Source organism: Mesocricetus auratus, unplaced genomic scaffold, assembly GCF_017639785.1.
Source record: "Mesocricetus auratus isolate SY011 unplaced genomic scaffold, BCM_Maur_2.0 Super-Scaffold_100023, whole genome shotgun sequence".
In the NCBI taxonomy this organism is placed as follows: domain Eukaryota; kingdom Metazoa; phylum Chordata; class Mammalia; order Rodentia; family Cricetidae; genus Mesocricetus; species Mesocricetus auratus.
Window position 1 is genome coordinate 3,580,145 of NW_024429204.1, and position 14,419 is coordinate 3,594,563.

The window sequence follows — 14,419 nt, forward strand, 5'->3', positions numbered from 1 at the left end:
TCTGAAACCCGGCAAGCCGGAGTCCACAGCGGGGAGTAGCCACAGCGCAAATGATGCACTTGCCAGCAAGTGGTGAAGTCCGGCAGGCGAAGTCTGGGGCCAGTTTATGTCAGGGTGGGGCCTGTCCACCTCAGGGAACCAATGCTTGTAGGAAATAACCCAAGGAGCCTCCCAGGGGTGTGTCTCTGCGGTTGATTCTGGGTCCAAGTCAAGAAGACTGTCAATCAACCATCGTGTCTGTCTCCAGGTCTGCTTCCCACCACATGTTGGAGAACCACTGGGGAGGCTGATTTAAGATCGGAACAGCGGACATCTCTGCAAGGCCAGTATATCGTGTCCTTTATTCCTACGGAGAAATGGGATTGCCTACCGCGTTCTCCATTTCCCCTCGTTAATGAATAAAGACACAGTGTGGGGGGGGGGGAAGGATGTCAGAAAAACACTAGACAAGAGTTATAAATTCTGACTGCCCTCCAGCCCGGGGACTGAGGGGACACTCAGTGTGAAGCAGAGGTCCAGCTAGCAAGAACAACCTAGTGATGCCATGATTACCATGTCATCCGAGTATTCGTGGTCCATGGGATTTTGTTTTTGTTTGTATTTTTCTCAAGACAGGGTCTCACTATGTAGCTCTGACTGACCTGGAACTCACTTTGTAGACCAGGTTGGTCTAGCCTCCTGACTCCTGGGATTAAAGGCGGTCACAAACACCTCCTGGCTTTTTCTTTCTTTCTTTCTTTCTTTCTTTCTTTCTTTCTTTCTTTCTTTCTTTCTTTCTTTCTTTCTTTCTTTCTTTTTGTAGATGTAATTCAACGCAAAATGCTTGTTTTAATTTTTAATAAGCCATTGCATATGTCTGCAACACACACTCCCGGTTACTCTCCACCACCCCCAACCCCCCCACCCCCAACCCCCCCACCCCCGCCTTCCAGCCCCCAAGGACAGCTTATCCTGCTATTGGAGAGGCAAGGAGTCCCTAGCGTTGCCTGGTAGGGCTGGCTGCCCCTGTCCCTCACCTTCCAGACTTTCTGACTTCCTAGGGGTTGAGACCCCTCGGGCAGTAGAGAGCCGAGGGGCGGGGCTGGCTAGCCCAGCTGAAGACGAAATTTGCTTGTTGCTTGGGGACAATCCAGGTAGCCAGTGACTCACCAGAGTCCTGTCCCAGATTCCCAGCAGAATTCCACCGAGTGACATTTCTTTCTTCCCCTTGAATTGCCTTTGATTACTGACCTACAGCTTCTAGTTCTGTTTATTTACACACCCACACACACAACACTCACTTCTGGGGATGAAACTGCTCAAGTCAGGGGCGCCCCCACGCTGGGCTCCACCCACCCCCAGCCCCACCCCTCCCCCGTCAGGTTTTGGGTTTTTTTTCAACCAAAGAAGTCGACGGGTGGATACTTGGGAAATTCCTACCAACTGAAGGACACAAATAGATAGCTGAGACAAAATAATAATAATAATAATAATGGTTAGTTCAGTTAGAACTGAGATGAGATATAAGGGTCAGAAGAAAAACGGATTTCACTTATATAATACAATTAAAATAAAGCTGTAATTGTTAAAGAATCTGGAGCAAAACCTTTTCATAAGAAACAGAGGGCCAGTTAGGCCGAGGTGGTGCACGCCTTTAGTCCCAGCACTCAGGAGATACCGAGAGGCAGTGGATCTCTGAGTTTCAAGGCCAACTTGGTTTGCATACTGAGTTCAAGGACAGCCAGGGTTACTAGTGAGACCCTGTGTGGAAACAAACAAACAAACAAAAAGAAGAAACATGCCAGGTGACAGGTGGTGAACACGCCTTTAGCCCCAGCACTGGGGAGGCAGAGGCAGGTGGATCTCTGTGAGTCTGAGATCAGCCTGATCTACAAAGAGTTCCAGGACAGCCAGACTGTTAAACACAGAAACCCTGTATCAAAACAAACAAACAAACAACAAAAAACCCAAACAAATAAAAATAAAAAGAAAGTTTTTTATACCATCTGGCATTTTTGATTCATTCTCATTTTCCTCTTTTTTTTTTCTAAAGATTTACTTATTATATATACATTGTTCCTCCTGTGTTTATCCCTACAGGCCAGAAGAGGGCACCAGATCTCATTACAGATGGTTGTGAGCCACCATGTGGGTGCTGGGAATTGAACTCTGTACCTCCAGAAGAGCAGGCCGTACTCTTAACCGCTGGGCCATCTCTCCAGCCCTACCTTTGCCTCTTAAATGCTGGTTCTATAGGCGTCCCTCACCTTCTATTCTTTAAGTCAAGATCTTTGTGTTCTCTGATCCTTGTGGTTTAAAGGGTCCCAAACTTTTCTCTCCATCTGTGGCCTTACCCAGGCCACACAGGACCTCATGACAATGAGGTCTCTTCATATAGAACAGCACAGATGGATTTAGGCAGCCAGGGTTAGGGAAGCAGGAAGGTTGATTTATCTGTATTGGGAACTGCTGAAGGTTCTCAAACAGAGAAGGGCTGTCTCAAGCTATCTGGTTGTTTTTCCTGCTTGAGACGTTTCAAGATTTTGAGACATCACCAATAAACCTGCCTCGTTAAAAAGCCTGAGGGAGCACACTGTTCTATAGAAGGCTGCCGTGGTCTCCGGGTTCCTGCTTTGGCATTTTATCTCGGGTAAATGTCATCTTTCTTCCAGTTTCTTTATGGTCGATTACACCATCAAAGCAGTGGCGATAATAACAGTAACCTCCCCGATGGAGAGCCACTCTGAGAATGAAGAGAGTTCGAATCAAGGGTGGCAGTGCCTCTCAAATTGTGGCTCCTCTGTGATACCAGTTTTTTGTTTTGTTTTGTTTTTTCTTTTTTCAAGACAGGGTTTCTCTGTATTGCTTTGGAAGCTGTCCTGGAACTCGCTCTTGTAGACCAGGCTGGTCTTGAACTCACAGAGATCCGCCTGCCTCTGCCTCCCGAGTGCTGGGATTAAAGGCGTGCGCCACCAACACCCGGCCCCTCTGTGTGCTTGAATGCAGAGTAAACACCCATATATATAAAATACATAAATCTTTAAAAACCTGGTATCAGGCCGGGCGTTGGTGGCGCACGCCTTTAATCCCAGCACTCGGGAGGCAGAGGCAGGCGGATCTCTGTGAGTTCGAGACCAGCCTGGTCTACCGAGTGAGTTCCAGGACAGCCTCCAAAAGCCACAGAGAAACCCTGTCTCGAAAAACCAAAAAAAAAAAAAAAACCTGGTATCAGGCCAGGCGTTAGTGGCACACACCTTTAATCCCAGCACTCGGGAGGCAGAGGCAGGCGGATCTCTGTGAGTTGGAGACCAGCCTGGTCTACAAGAGGGAGTTCCAGGACAGCCTCTAAAGCCACAGAGAAACCCTGTCTCGGAAAAAAAAAAAAAAAAAAACCAAGCACACAGAGGAGGGCATGGGAAACCACAGGACTACAGCTATAAAAGACTGTGAACTAGCCGGGCGTTGGTGGCACACGCCTTTAATCCCAGCACTCGGGAGGCAGAGGCAGGCGGATCTCTGTGAGTTCGAGGCCAGCCTGATCTACAGAGTGAGTTCAGGGACAGCCTCCAAAGCCACAGAGAAACCCTGTCTCGAAAAACAAAAAAAAAACCAAAAAAAAAAAACAAAAAACAAAAAAAAAAGACTGTGAACTGCTGTGTTGGTTCTGAAAATTGAACTCAGGGCCCCTGGAGGAGAGGCCAGTGCTCTTAACCACTGAATCATCCCTCCAGCCTCCATGAAGCCATCATTTACTTTATTTTGTTGGTTTTTTGAGACAGGGTTTCACTGTGTGTAGCCCTAGCTCTCCTAGAACTCTCTCTGTAGACCATGCTGGCCTGGAACTCACAGAGATCCGCCTGCCTCTCTGCCTTCCGAGGGCTGGGATCAAAGGGTTGCACCACCATGGCCCAGCTCATCTTTTTCTCTTAGACAGGACTTCATGTATCTCACGCTGCCCCCCCCCCCCACTACCTATGCTCACCATACCTTGAGGACAGCCCTGAGCTTCAGACCCTCCTGCCCTTGTGTCCCTGAGGGCTGGAATTACAAGTGTAAGCCACCACATCTTTTTGAAGAGATATTTTCTTGTGCTAATCTGTAAACTGGTACTCTGGGATAGGAAGGCGGAGAAAAAAGAAAGTTCTGATTTGTAATGTTTTTAATGTTTATTGAGTTCTTTGGAATGAGAATGCCTTTTCCCTTTCTCTCTCTTTCTCTCTCTCTCCTTCCCTCTTCCTCTCCCCTTCCTTCTCTGACTGGGGGACACCCACACATCAATATTTGCACGTGGATCTTTGTTCTAAGACTTTTAATTTATGTGAGGAAAAAAATCCTCTAATCTCTTGCCTTGCGGGCCGAGGCTTGGGCGGCTGCAGCATAAACTTGGCTCCAGGCTCTAGAACTGGGAGGAGGAAGCCAGGAGATGGTATCAACTTGCTTAGCATTCGACCTTTCACTTACTCTCCTTGTTATAGATCCAATGTTTTCGGTCCCTGATGTACCCGATGGGAAAGACTTCCTCCTTCGGTATGCACCAGGATCCTGCCATCTCAAAGGAAGGAAGAAGGTGTTTTGAGCTGTGTTAAAGTCCCCAGCTGTGACAGCATGTGCAGACTTAAGAGGGTGTGACCATCCTTGGAAACCCCCTTGGTGGGAGGAGAGAGAGAGAGAGAGAGAGAGAGAGAGAGAGAGAGAGAGAGAGAGAGAGAGAGAGAGAGAGAGAGAGAGAGAGAGAGAGGTCATTACCTGGGATGGGAACAAACCACAGGATAGGTGTCTCTATAAGAAGCCTTAGGACACAGTGTGTGCTCACAGCGAAAAGACCTTGTAAGGACATGAAGATGGTTCCTTATCTTAGCCTGTTGGCACCATGACCAGACTTTCTTTCTTTCTTTTTTTGTTTTAAAGATTTATTTATTTATTACATATACACCAGATTGAATTGTAGATGGTTGTGAGCCACCATGTGGTTGCTGGGAATTGAACTCAAGACCTCTGGAAAAGCAGTCAGTGCTCTTAACCTCTGAGCCATCTCTCCAGCCCCCCATGACCAGACTTTCATTCTCCTGCACTAAATACATTTCTGCTGTTAGGCTTCTGTGTGTGGTGTCCCTGGGGAAAAATCACACAGACAGGAGCCTTTCTGGGTGGGAACCCGACAGTCTTACAACTTTTTGCAGGTAGTGTGACTGGTGGTGTTTTGATGTCAGGGACCGAACCTAGGGTATATGCATGGCAAAGATGGCTGTCACTTTTTTTTTTTTTTTTGGTTTTTTGAGACAGGGTTTCTCTGTGGCTTTGGAGGCTGTCCTGGAACTCACTTTGTAGACCAGGCTGGCCTCGAACTCACAGAGATCCACCTGTCTCTGCCTCTCGAGTGCTGGGATCAAAGGCGTGTGCCACCACCGCCCGGCGGATGTCACTTCTAAGAGACATGGCTGCTCTGATTTACACACTTCAAACCAAGCTTTGGAATTGATTTCCCCAGTGCCAGCCCTGCCATACACTCGGAATGACCTTCAGCGACGGTTAGAGCCTTGATCTCCTCAACCCTTGTGAGGTTATATAGAATAAACAGCCCGGATCCTCAGTGTCCACAGATGTTCAAATTCATCTTTCGGACACGACAGAAAGTCACCTTCCTTTAGTCACCTTCCGACTTCCAAATTCTGCCACTTTTACTCTCAAGCAGCAGGCAGTTAAGGAGTGGCAGAGTGGGTGTGGCTGAAGCTAAGAGCACTTGTTGCTCTTGTAAATATCTGGGTTCAATTCCCATCACCCACACAGTGATTCACAACCATCTGTAACTCCAGCTCCAGGGAACCCAGCACCCTCTTCTGACCTCTGTAGGCACCAGGCACACACATGGTGCATATAAGTGTGTGTGTGTGTGTGTGTGTGTGTGTGTGCATGCAAGCGTTCATACATGTGTTCATGTGCGCGTGTATGTGTGCATGTGCTCATACTGTAACATGCAGGAGTCAGCTCTCTTCTAACTGCATGGTGCTCAGTGGCAGCTGGCTTTGCAAGTTGGTGTTTTATAGTGCAGAACAGCTGAGAGACACCACTGTCTGTCTGCACATGCAACACACAGCAGGCAGACTTGCTTGACTCAATCTTTAGCCTGTAGAAACTAGATTTTTCTACTGTAACATCTATGTGCCCAATTTCCCTGTAAGAGATCCACCGTTATAAAAAGAAAGGCTAGGCAGGGCATGGTGGTGCCTTTGATACCAGTCCTCCAGAGGCCGATGGGTATCTCAGAGTTTTGAGACCAGCCTGGTCTACATAGTGAGTACCAGGATAGTCAGGGCTGTGTAGATAGAGAGACCATCTCTTAGAATAAAAAAAAGCAAGAAAAAGAGAAAGGGGCCGAGGAGGGGCAGCCCAAATACTTAATACAATACTAATCTTTTACCTTTAAGGAAATGGTATTTGCCATTTTAATAGATGTGAAAAATCATTTAAATTATAGGAGTAATCAATGTAATTGTGTCTATGGACGCCTTAAGAGAAACTTTATTTATTTACTAACTATTTGCTTATTTTTGGTCTGGACAGTCTTGGCTGTTCTGAAACTCGCTCTAGATATAGACCAGGCTGGCCTCAAACTCAAAGATCCATCTGCTTCTGCCTTCTGAGTGCTGTGATTAAAAGTGTACACCACAAATGCCCCGCTACTATAGATTTTTTTTTTTTTGGTTTTTCGAGACAGGGTTTCTCTGTATTGTTTTGGAGGCTGTCCTGGAACTCACTCTGTAGACCAGGCTGGCCTCGAACTCACAGAGATCTGCCTGCCTCTGCCTCCCGAGTGCTGGGATTAAAGGGGTGCGCCATCACCGCCCGGCTTATTATAGATTTTTTAAAAGTGACCATCAAATTCTATTCTGTGCTGAAATTCTAATGCTATGATAGAGACTGTTGGAGTTACAGGCTCACTTTCTGTTTATATATCCATCCACCCATCTATCCATCCATCCATTCATCCATTGTTGCTATGCTAACTGTGCTACTTAAGGACAGTGAACAGTTGCCAATAAGCAAGCCTAGGGACAGTAATGGATTCATCCACACAGGTACAGTTCATGCTACCCCAACCCCGCCCCCCCCCCCCTGCCATGCAGTGGCCGAGTATGTGATGCCCCACTCTGTCCGAATGCTTGCACTTCCGTGCTTCCCGGAATCTCACAACAGAGCATGGGGTGGGCTCTTGAGAGGTAGCTTGCGGGTCACCTACTTGAGTTTGGGTGAGTTGGCCACATTCCTGATAGGCACCTTGTGATCCCATTTGATGATCTACACAGGGACCGCATTTGGGAGCCGCTGCGTTAGTTAAAGCATTTATGGACACAGACACATGCAGAAAAGGATTGCTTCATAATCTGAGAGGGAGAAACTTTCAGATTTATTTCACCCATGTATCAAAGGAATCAAAACAATTGGGTAATAAAGGTAGTTTCATGGTTGACAATTTCTACCATTACTATTACTATTATCGTCATTATTATTATTTTCTCCATGTAGGTGTTTTGCTTGCATGTAGATCTGTGCCTTCATAGGGCATTTGAGCCCCCTGAAACTGTACAGATTGCCATGAGCCTCCATATGAACGCTGGAAATCAGGCCTGGTTCTTCTGAAAGAGCAGGAAGAGCTCTTAACTGCCAATCATCTCTCCAGTCCCATGGGGACAAGAAACGTTTACTTCATCTAATTCACCCAGTGGTTAGTCTGTCTGAGGAACACCAAATTATCTAATCAACATTGGGTCATTAGATGTCACAAGAAAGGAATTTGATGATTATAAAACAGCAAAAGAAATAACTAACCATGAATTTTTCCTATTATTATTATTAGCTTTAGAGATGGGGTCTTGCAGTGCAGTGCTGGCTGACCTGGCGCTCACGGCCAGCCTCTTACCTTGGCCTCCTGAATGTTGGGATGGATGGCAGATATGCATCACCACAACCACACTAGGCTTCAGATGGACCACATTCAGCTTAGGCAGTGATTTTGTTTGTACAAACTGATTTGGTGGAGTTTCCGCAAAAAGCTTTGGGATAATGTTGGAAACAGCCGTGTTTAAAGCTGACAAACTGGCCCATGACGCTTCCTTGCTACCTCCCGAGCCCCGAAGAAAAGAACAGTAAGACATCATAAAAGAACAATCACAGGAACCAAGCATATGAAGGAAAGGCCATCAGCAAAAGAGAGATTTCAGCACAGTTCAGGACGATGCGATGTGGGGCACGTCTTCATGGCTTCTTCTGTTCCTGCCCTCACTCCTTTGGTGATGCTCCGTGCTGTGGAAACGTAAGATGAAATAAACTCTTGCCTCCCAAGTTATTTTGGTCACAGGGTTCATCGCAGAAACCCCAGCTAAGAGTGGTGCAGTAGAGAGTGGCTTCGGGGACAACAGAAGTTACACATGAATGCTCATAGAGGTTGGGGGAGAAAGGCTCGGCTGTTGTAAAAACACTGCACGGTCTGGCCCTGGAGATGCCTGAAGCCACCATAGGGGACACTGGCAAGTAGACACAGGATTCTGGCAGGCAAGGGAGAGGGAATGGCTAAAATCAGGGGTCTGGGTAAATGGCAGCCAGAGGTGTTAGGTCCCCTGTCACCTCTTCCTCTTTCTCACTTGTCTCCATTCACAGATGAGAGTAAGGCCATAAAAATCTCTTCAGGAACCTAAGGGGTGGCAGATGGGTTTTCCCTGGGTGGCCTTGCTCTGTGGTCCTCGGGTGGGAGTTATCTCTTCATGGGACTGTACCCCAGAGGTCAGACACTACGTATCTCTTCTTTGGACTTTTTAAGTTTCTTACAATAAATATTTTCAGATTCTGTGTCCTGCCCCTGGCAGCCAGCAGGAGAAACACATATTCACACGAGGACAGGAATACTAGCCCTCCAGAAAAGGCTGCAAGGTGGCTCACACCAGGCCCCTCTCCAGAATGGCTTCCATCACGTCACTCACCTGGTGAATGTTCCAGAGTGCGAGAGACTGTAGATTTCTCATAACTCTAAGAGCTCCATGGGAAAGACAACAGGTCCGCCAGGGAGCAAGCCCACTCCCCACCTCCACGGGATTGCTAAAGAGGTTCTCATGAGACACCTGTGGGAGACTCTGCCATGGTGGTGGAGGGAGGCATTGAAGCAAACTCAGAGGACGCCAAGGAGAAATAGAAAAACTCTTGTAATAAATGATGTTCTCAAAAGGCAGGGAAAAGGATTGTAGCCATGAGACAATCTCAGATTGTATTTAAAAAGTAACAAAAACTGTTGTATTTTAAAAGTAACAACAACAACAACAAGCCTTAAAGTAGTCAAGGTGTAGCTGGTTAGGGGTGATGCACGCCTTTAATCCCAACAGAGGCAGGTGGATCTCTGTGATTTTGAGGCCAGCCTGGTCTACAGAGTGAGTTCTAGGACAGCCAAGACTACACAGAGAAAGCCTGCCTTGAGAAAAAAATGACAAAAAATGTCAAGGTGTGGTGAAGAATGCTTGGGCACTGAGCAGGGGGACAAACGCAAATTTGAAACCAACCTCGTCTATGCAGCTAGTTCCAGGCCAGCAAGGGCTACATAGAGAGAGACTCTCCTTCAACACAAAATAAACCACGACAAAAAGAGAAAATGCCATGTGCCATGGGAAATGAAAAATAAACCCTTAAAGAAAGCACACATGGTATAGCATGGTGTCACAGGACGACACCTGTGTAGCTCATCTCCATAGGCCCGGGGCAGCAGAAGTTCTGCAGGCATATTGTTTGTGGTGGAAAATGGAATTGGTGCTTGACCGTTTGGAAAATAAATTGTATAGTCACTTGGTTGATTCGTTACAGAAACATATAAGGATAGGTTCACGATAAACTAAATAAAAGGGAAAAAAAGGCTTATGAGAAAACAGTTACAAAACACCAGTGTGCTCTTGTCACTGAAACTCGCACAATGACTTCTTCATCTCTATACTGAGAAGGAACTGCGTTGAAGACCTGGGACTGGAAGGTAAACGGGTAAAGGAGGAGCTAGAGCTCATGAAGGAAGTCAGTGATCAGATCATTTTGCTATTGATACATCAAGACGATAGCAGGATGCGTTGCTGGGAAACAGGGAGGAAATCACAGAGCCTCCAGCCGACAGTGGAATGTGGTTGTCTCTAAGGGGGGGCACAGGTACCGTGTTACAATTGTGTCAAAATATTCTATTTTTTTCAAAGTACATGTAAGCGTGTTTATATTATTATTATTGTTTTAAAAAGAATAAAATTGGGAAAGTAATTTGCTGAGGGTAGAAATAAGGAACGACGAAACCAGCCTCGTAATTTAATTCCCAGGAAATAGGTGACCTGCAAAGGTTACTATAGCAGTTGTATCAAGTATGCAACCCCCAGCGCTAACTTGAAAATAACATGTGGCAAATCTTTTCCATGCCGCCGTGCATTTCCACAATCCGCATGTAGGGGCTAGATCCCTGTCAGAACTCCCACAAACACTTCACTCTGGTAGCAGCGGTTATAAGTTACACCTGGGCTAATTCGAGCTGTTCCCAAGCAGGAGAAGAGAAACCACAGAAAAGTCAGTTTCACCCTGCTTTGTTCCCCTGGCAACCATATTAAACTGCAAGAATAAAGCGCCTTTGTAGTAGCTGCTTCTATTGGATTACAATGTAAATGTTGATGCTCGCCTAGAAATGTCAACCGGCGACAGGCTTTACGGGACAGATGGAGGAGTTCTTCCGCAGCGCGCAGGAATCCCGGGCTGCGGAGGGATGGACGGGGTGCGTCGGGACATCTTAGGAGTCTATCCAAGCGAATCTCCGTCCTCCGCCAAAGCCTCGCCGCACTTCATAGGTCCAGCCCAGGCAGGGTTGCTTGGCTATTCGAAAACTGAAAACGACCTGCCATCATCTTCTATGCATCGGGGGCGCGAGAAGCGTGCGTCGTGGATAAGAATGCTAAAAATGCAATTACGCAACAGACCGGGGCAAGCTGTTTCCTTTCCCACTCTTAGCAAAACGCAACTCTTGGTCCCTGACTCTTCTGCCGGTCACACGGCTCTCGTCCAGCGGGTGTCAAGTGGCAGGTGGTGCACTGCCCATTTGGTTCCGGGTGCCTGGCTGGTTTCTGGGTTCAGCCCCTCGATACGTCCTTCGGTTTGACCCACAACGCCCGGTGCGCGCAGGTGGTGCTCCCCGCTCCTCCTCGCCCATCACCTCGACCCCAGCCCCCTAGTCAGGGAAGGAAGGCAAAGGGAGGGAGAAGCTCTCCCCCGCGGAGTCGCCAGCGTGCCACCGCCGCGCACAGGGAAACTTCGCAGTGCGTTACCTGCACTTGGAGAAGGGCCTTACCTGAGCTCGCCTCTGCCAATGGCAGCTCACCTGAGAGAGCTCCGCAGCCAATCACCGCGCAGCTCGGCCCTCGGGCTTGTACCCTTTAGTGAAAGAATTCAGCGCCTTGCGAGAAAGTTACCTGTGGCCGCCCAAGTCCGCCACTTTCCGCTCTGTGTCTGCCCATTGCCACGATCCGGGAGGACTCCGCGCCGCCGGGCCGCCTGCGAGCGCGGGCCCCATGTGAGGGCACCCTCCTCCCCCCCCATCCCACCTTTCCGGCTAGGTGAGGGCGCGAGCGAGCGGGCGAGCGGGCGAGCGAGAGTGGTGAGGGGGGACGAAAGCAGACTTACCTGTAGCTCCTGTTCTGCCATCTCGGGCGCTCTCACACACCTTCACCTGCACAGACTTGAAAGTCCAGTTTCACCAGAGGCTGAGGCTCCAGGAAAAGGGGAGCGAGTTCATTGGATCAAACATGTCACAAGAGTCGGACAAGTAAGTGGATCGCACGCGCCGGCGGCTGCTGCGGCTGCCACTTTGGGCTGATGGCAACTGGTGTGTTGTTGTGTTTTTTTTATTTTTTTATTAAGTTGCTATTGTTGGCTTTTGTAAATTTTTTTTAATCTTTCTTTTTACTTTTTAAAAATTTGGTGGATCCAGACACCCCCGCCACTTCGGATTGTATTTCTACCCCGATTTAGGGGACAAAACCCAACATGAACGTGAATGTTTAATACCTTTTTTTTTTTTTTTTTTTGGCCTTGCTAGCAAACGTGGGTTTTCTCTGCTTCCTCCCCGACGAGTGACCTCAGCTCCCACTGCCCCGACCGGACGAACCCTTGGGCACTGGTTGAGATTTTGGTGGACGGTGGCGGGAGGCCTGTAGTTACCCCCCTGCCCCGTGGTGCTCCCCAGCCTGTGACTTCCTGGGCGGTTTGGAAGTTTAGAAGACCTCCTTCCATTAGGCCAGAGGGCCTGCTGGAGAAGCGGTCTGGGCCGCTTTTGTGTGCGCTCAACAAAGGGCTTTTATGCGACTGCAGCAGACACGGCCATCTTCCCCCCCGGGGCGGCCCGGGGTGCGTGTGCGCTCCCGCGTGGGGCCCCGGACGAGAGCGAGGCGAGGCAAGGCGCGGGGCAGGCCGCAATGGAGGGGCCCGTGGGTGTGCCCGCTCCTCGCTCCCTCCCGCCGCCCACGCATTGTTCGGTCACCTCACGCAGGTGCGGGGCAGGACCCCTTGGGGACTAGGGGGACTGATTTTGAAGCCAGGTACAAAGGGGGACCCACACTTGGGCCGTTCTCCTTCGCCCCGACGTCGCAGGCTCGTACGCTCCCGGTGACCGCGCGGCCCACGGCTTGGAGGCCGCCACCTCGGGCGTGGGGCTCGATCGGCCTTCACCGAGGCTACCGATGGGAAGGGGGGAACCGTGGGGCACAGGGACCCCGGATACTCCGCGCCCTGGACTGCTTGCTCCAAACTGGCGGGGAGCTGCGGCGTGAGCCGCGGGGCGCTGGGCCTGGTCCGTCGCGGTCCCCGCCTTGGGGACGGCTTTGTGCAAGCCGGGGGAGGTGGGGCCGAGGGCGGGCGCGGGAGGGAGCCGGAGGTGGGCCCCGCTGCCCTCCTTCCATTTGGTGGCGACACTTCCTTCCCCCTCCTCCCCGGGCGTCCCAGGCCGGGAACTGGCTGCGTCCTATTGGAAGGACCCAGAGGCCGCCCTTTTGCTGGCCCTGGTAACTTTACCCTGCTGGTGTGACCATTCCAAGGGGACCTTCCTGAGAGTCTCCACCGAGAAGTGCACGGGACCGGCCCCAAGTTGGGAGACCTGGAAGGGAGGAGGAGGGCGGAGCGGGAAAGTCTGGCTGATTCGAGTTGGGATGGATGGAGGGGGAAAGGCCAGCCTCCCTAGGTAAAGTGGCGGGTCTGGTCTGGCCGATCCAGGACGCCTGCTGTCATATTAGAAGCCTAACTAAGGTCGCCATGGTTTAAGATTTAACTGTCCAGTCCATACGGGAATCAAAGAACTAAACTTAGAAACTCGACATGGAGTCAGTCAGTGGGATAGGGGTGGGAAAGATTGTGGGAGACACTTCAGCTCTCTGGGTAGTGGAAGGAGTCTAACTTACGTAACCCGAATCCGAGGCAATCGCAACGTTTAGGTTTTCGGGCTTTTTGTTTTTGGTTTGTTTTGAGGTTGTAAAACAAAACAACTGCACGTTTACTTTAATCGCACAATTAACATTTAGCTTGACTGCTTAGTTTTGTAGCACTCCATGAGTCAAGCAAATTAAGAATGGAAGTGGATGGGTATTTATTTTCCCCACGTTATACTTAGCACCAATAGGGATAATTTATTCACTATTGAGCACCGAGTACTAACAATCTGGTTTAACAATCTGGTTTAAGGAGTGCGTATTACCTAGCTTTTACGGTCAATGTCTATCCAGAATTACACGAGCATTTCATGGAAGTAGTTTTTATTTAGTGGTTCCTAGGGTTTCATTTTGCATCCTGAGAAAACTAACTAACCATATGGTAAGGAGACCACAGCCAAACCTCCGTTGCTTTCTCTGTTCAAATGGTCGAGAAATGTTTGACATAGTGCGCGACTTCTGGGTCACTTACCTGAGGTTTTCTTCCTTCCTTCCTTGTATTTTCTTTTTTGTTTTGAGACAGGGATTTCTGTGTCGTCCTGGAACTAGCTCCGTAGACCAGGCTGGTTTCAAACTCAAATACCTGCCTCTGCCTCCCAAATGCTAGGATTAAAGGGCAGCCCCAGAATGCCTCCTCACAAAAGATCCACTTTCCTAATGTTAATATTCTTCCGGGCCCCTGCAGGTGGATGGGGTTGGTCGGCATTTGGTGGGGTTGAGACTCTAAGGCTCCAGAACAGGTAGCTGAGGCTGCTGGTCACCTGATCAAGGGAGAGGCCCTGAGCTTGCAGGGTTTCCTGGTAAATCGTCAGGGCGCTATGAGGCCTGCCTGTGTTTTCTGGAAACACTCCCCCTAGAGCAATCTCTTAGAGAGATTTAATTCCAAATCCCAGTGAGGCGTAGGTAATCTTTTTAGATTGCATTAGGAAGGTTTTTCTAGTTAGAAAGTTTGCCCCGAAGATGGA

The 14,419-nt window shown here is 49.1% G+C and overlaps 1 protein-coding gene and 1 long non-coding RNA gene across 5 annotated transcripts in view; one reads left to right on the forward strand and one right to left on the reverse strand.

Annotated features, from left to right (window-relative positions):
* Positions 1–7,362: 7,362 nt before the first annotated feature.
* LOC121133631 lies at positions 7,363–14,222 on the reverse strand. Of its 3 annotated transcripts, none has more exons than XR_005870556.1 (3): positions 13,927–14,222; positions 11,659–13,126; positions 7,363–11,409 (listed from the first exon to the last, which is right to left on the reverse strand). It is a non-coding gene; the product is annotated as an uncharacterized LOC121133631 (long non-coding RNA). The 3 variants fall into 3 exon arrangements; XR_005870555.1 differs by having other exon boundaries at positions 7,363–11,529; XR_005870554.1 differs by having other exon boundaries at positions 7,363–13,126.
* Positions 11,688–14,419, forward strand: part of Grhl2 (grainyhead like transcription factor 2) — a 117,621-nt gene continuing 114,889 nt past the window's right edge. For both annotated transcript variants that reach the window (XM_040730416.1, XM_040730417.1), the window contains exon 1: positions 11,688–11,800. In XM_040730416.1, coding sequence (XP_040586350.1) covers positions 11,781–11,800 — 20 coding nt within the window. In that variant the 5' untranslated portion in view covers positions 11,688–11,780. The remainder of the gene's footprint in view (positions 11,801–14,419) is intronic.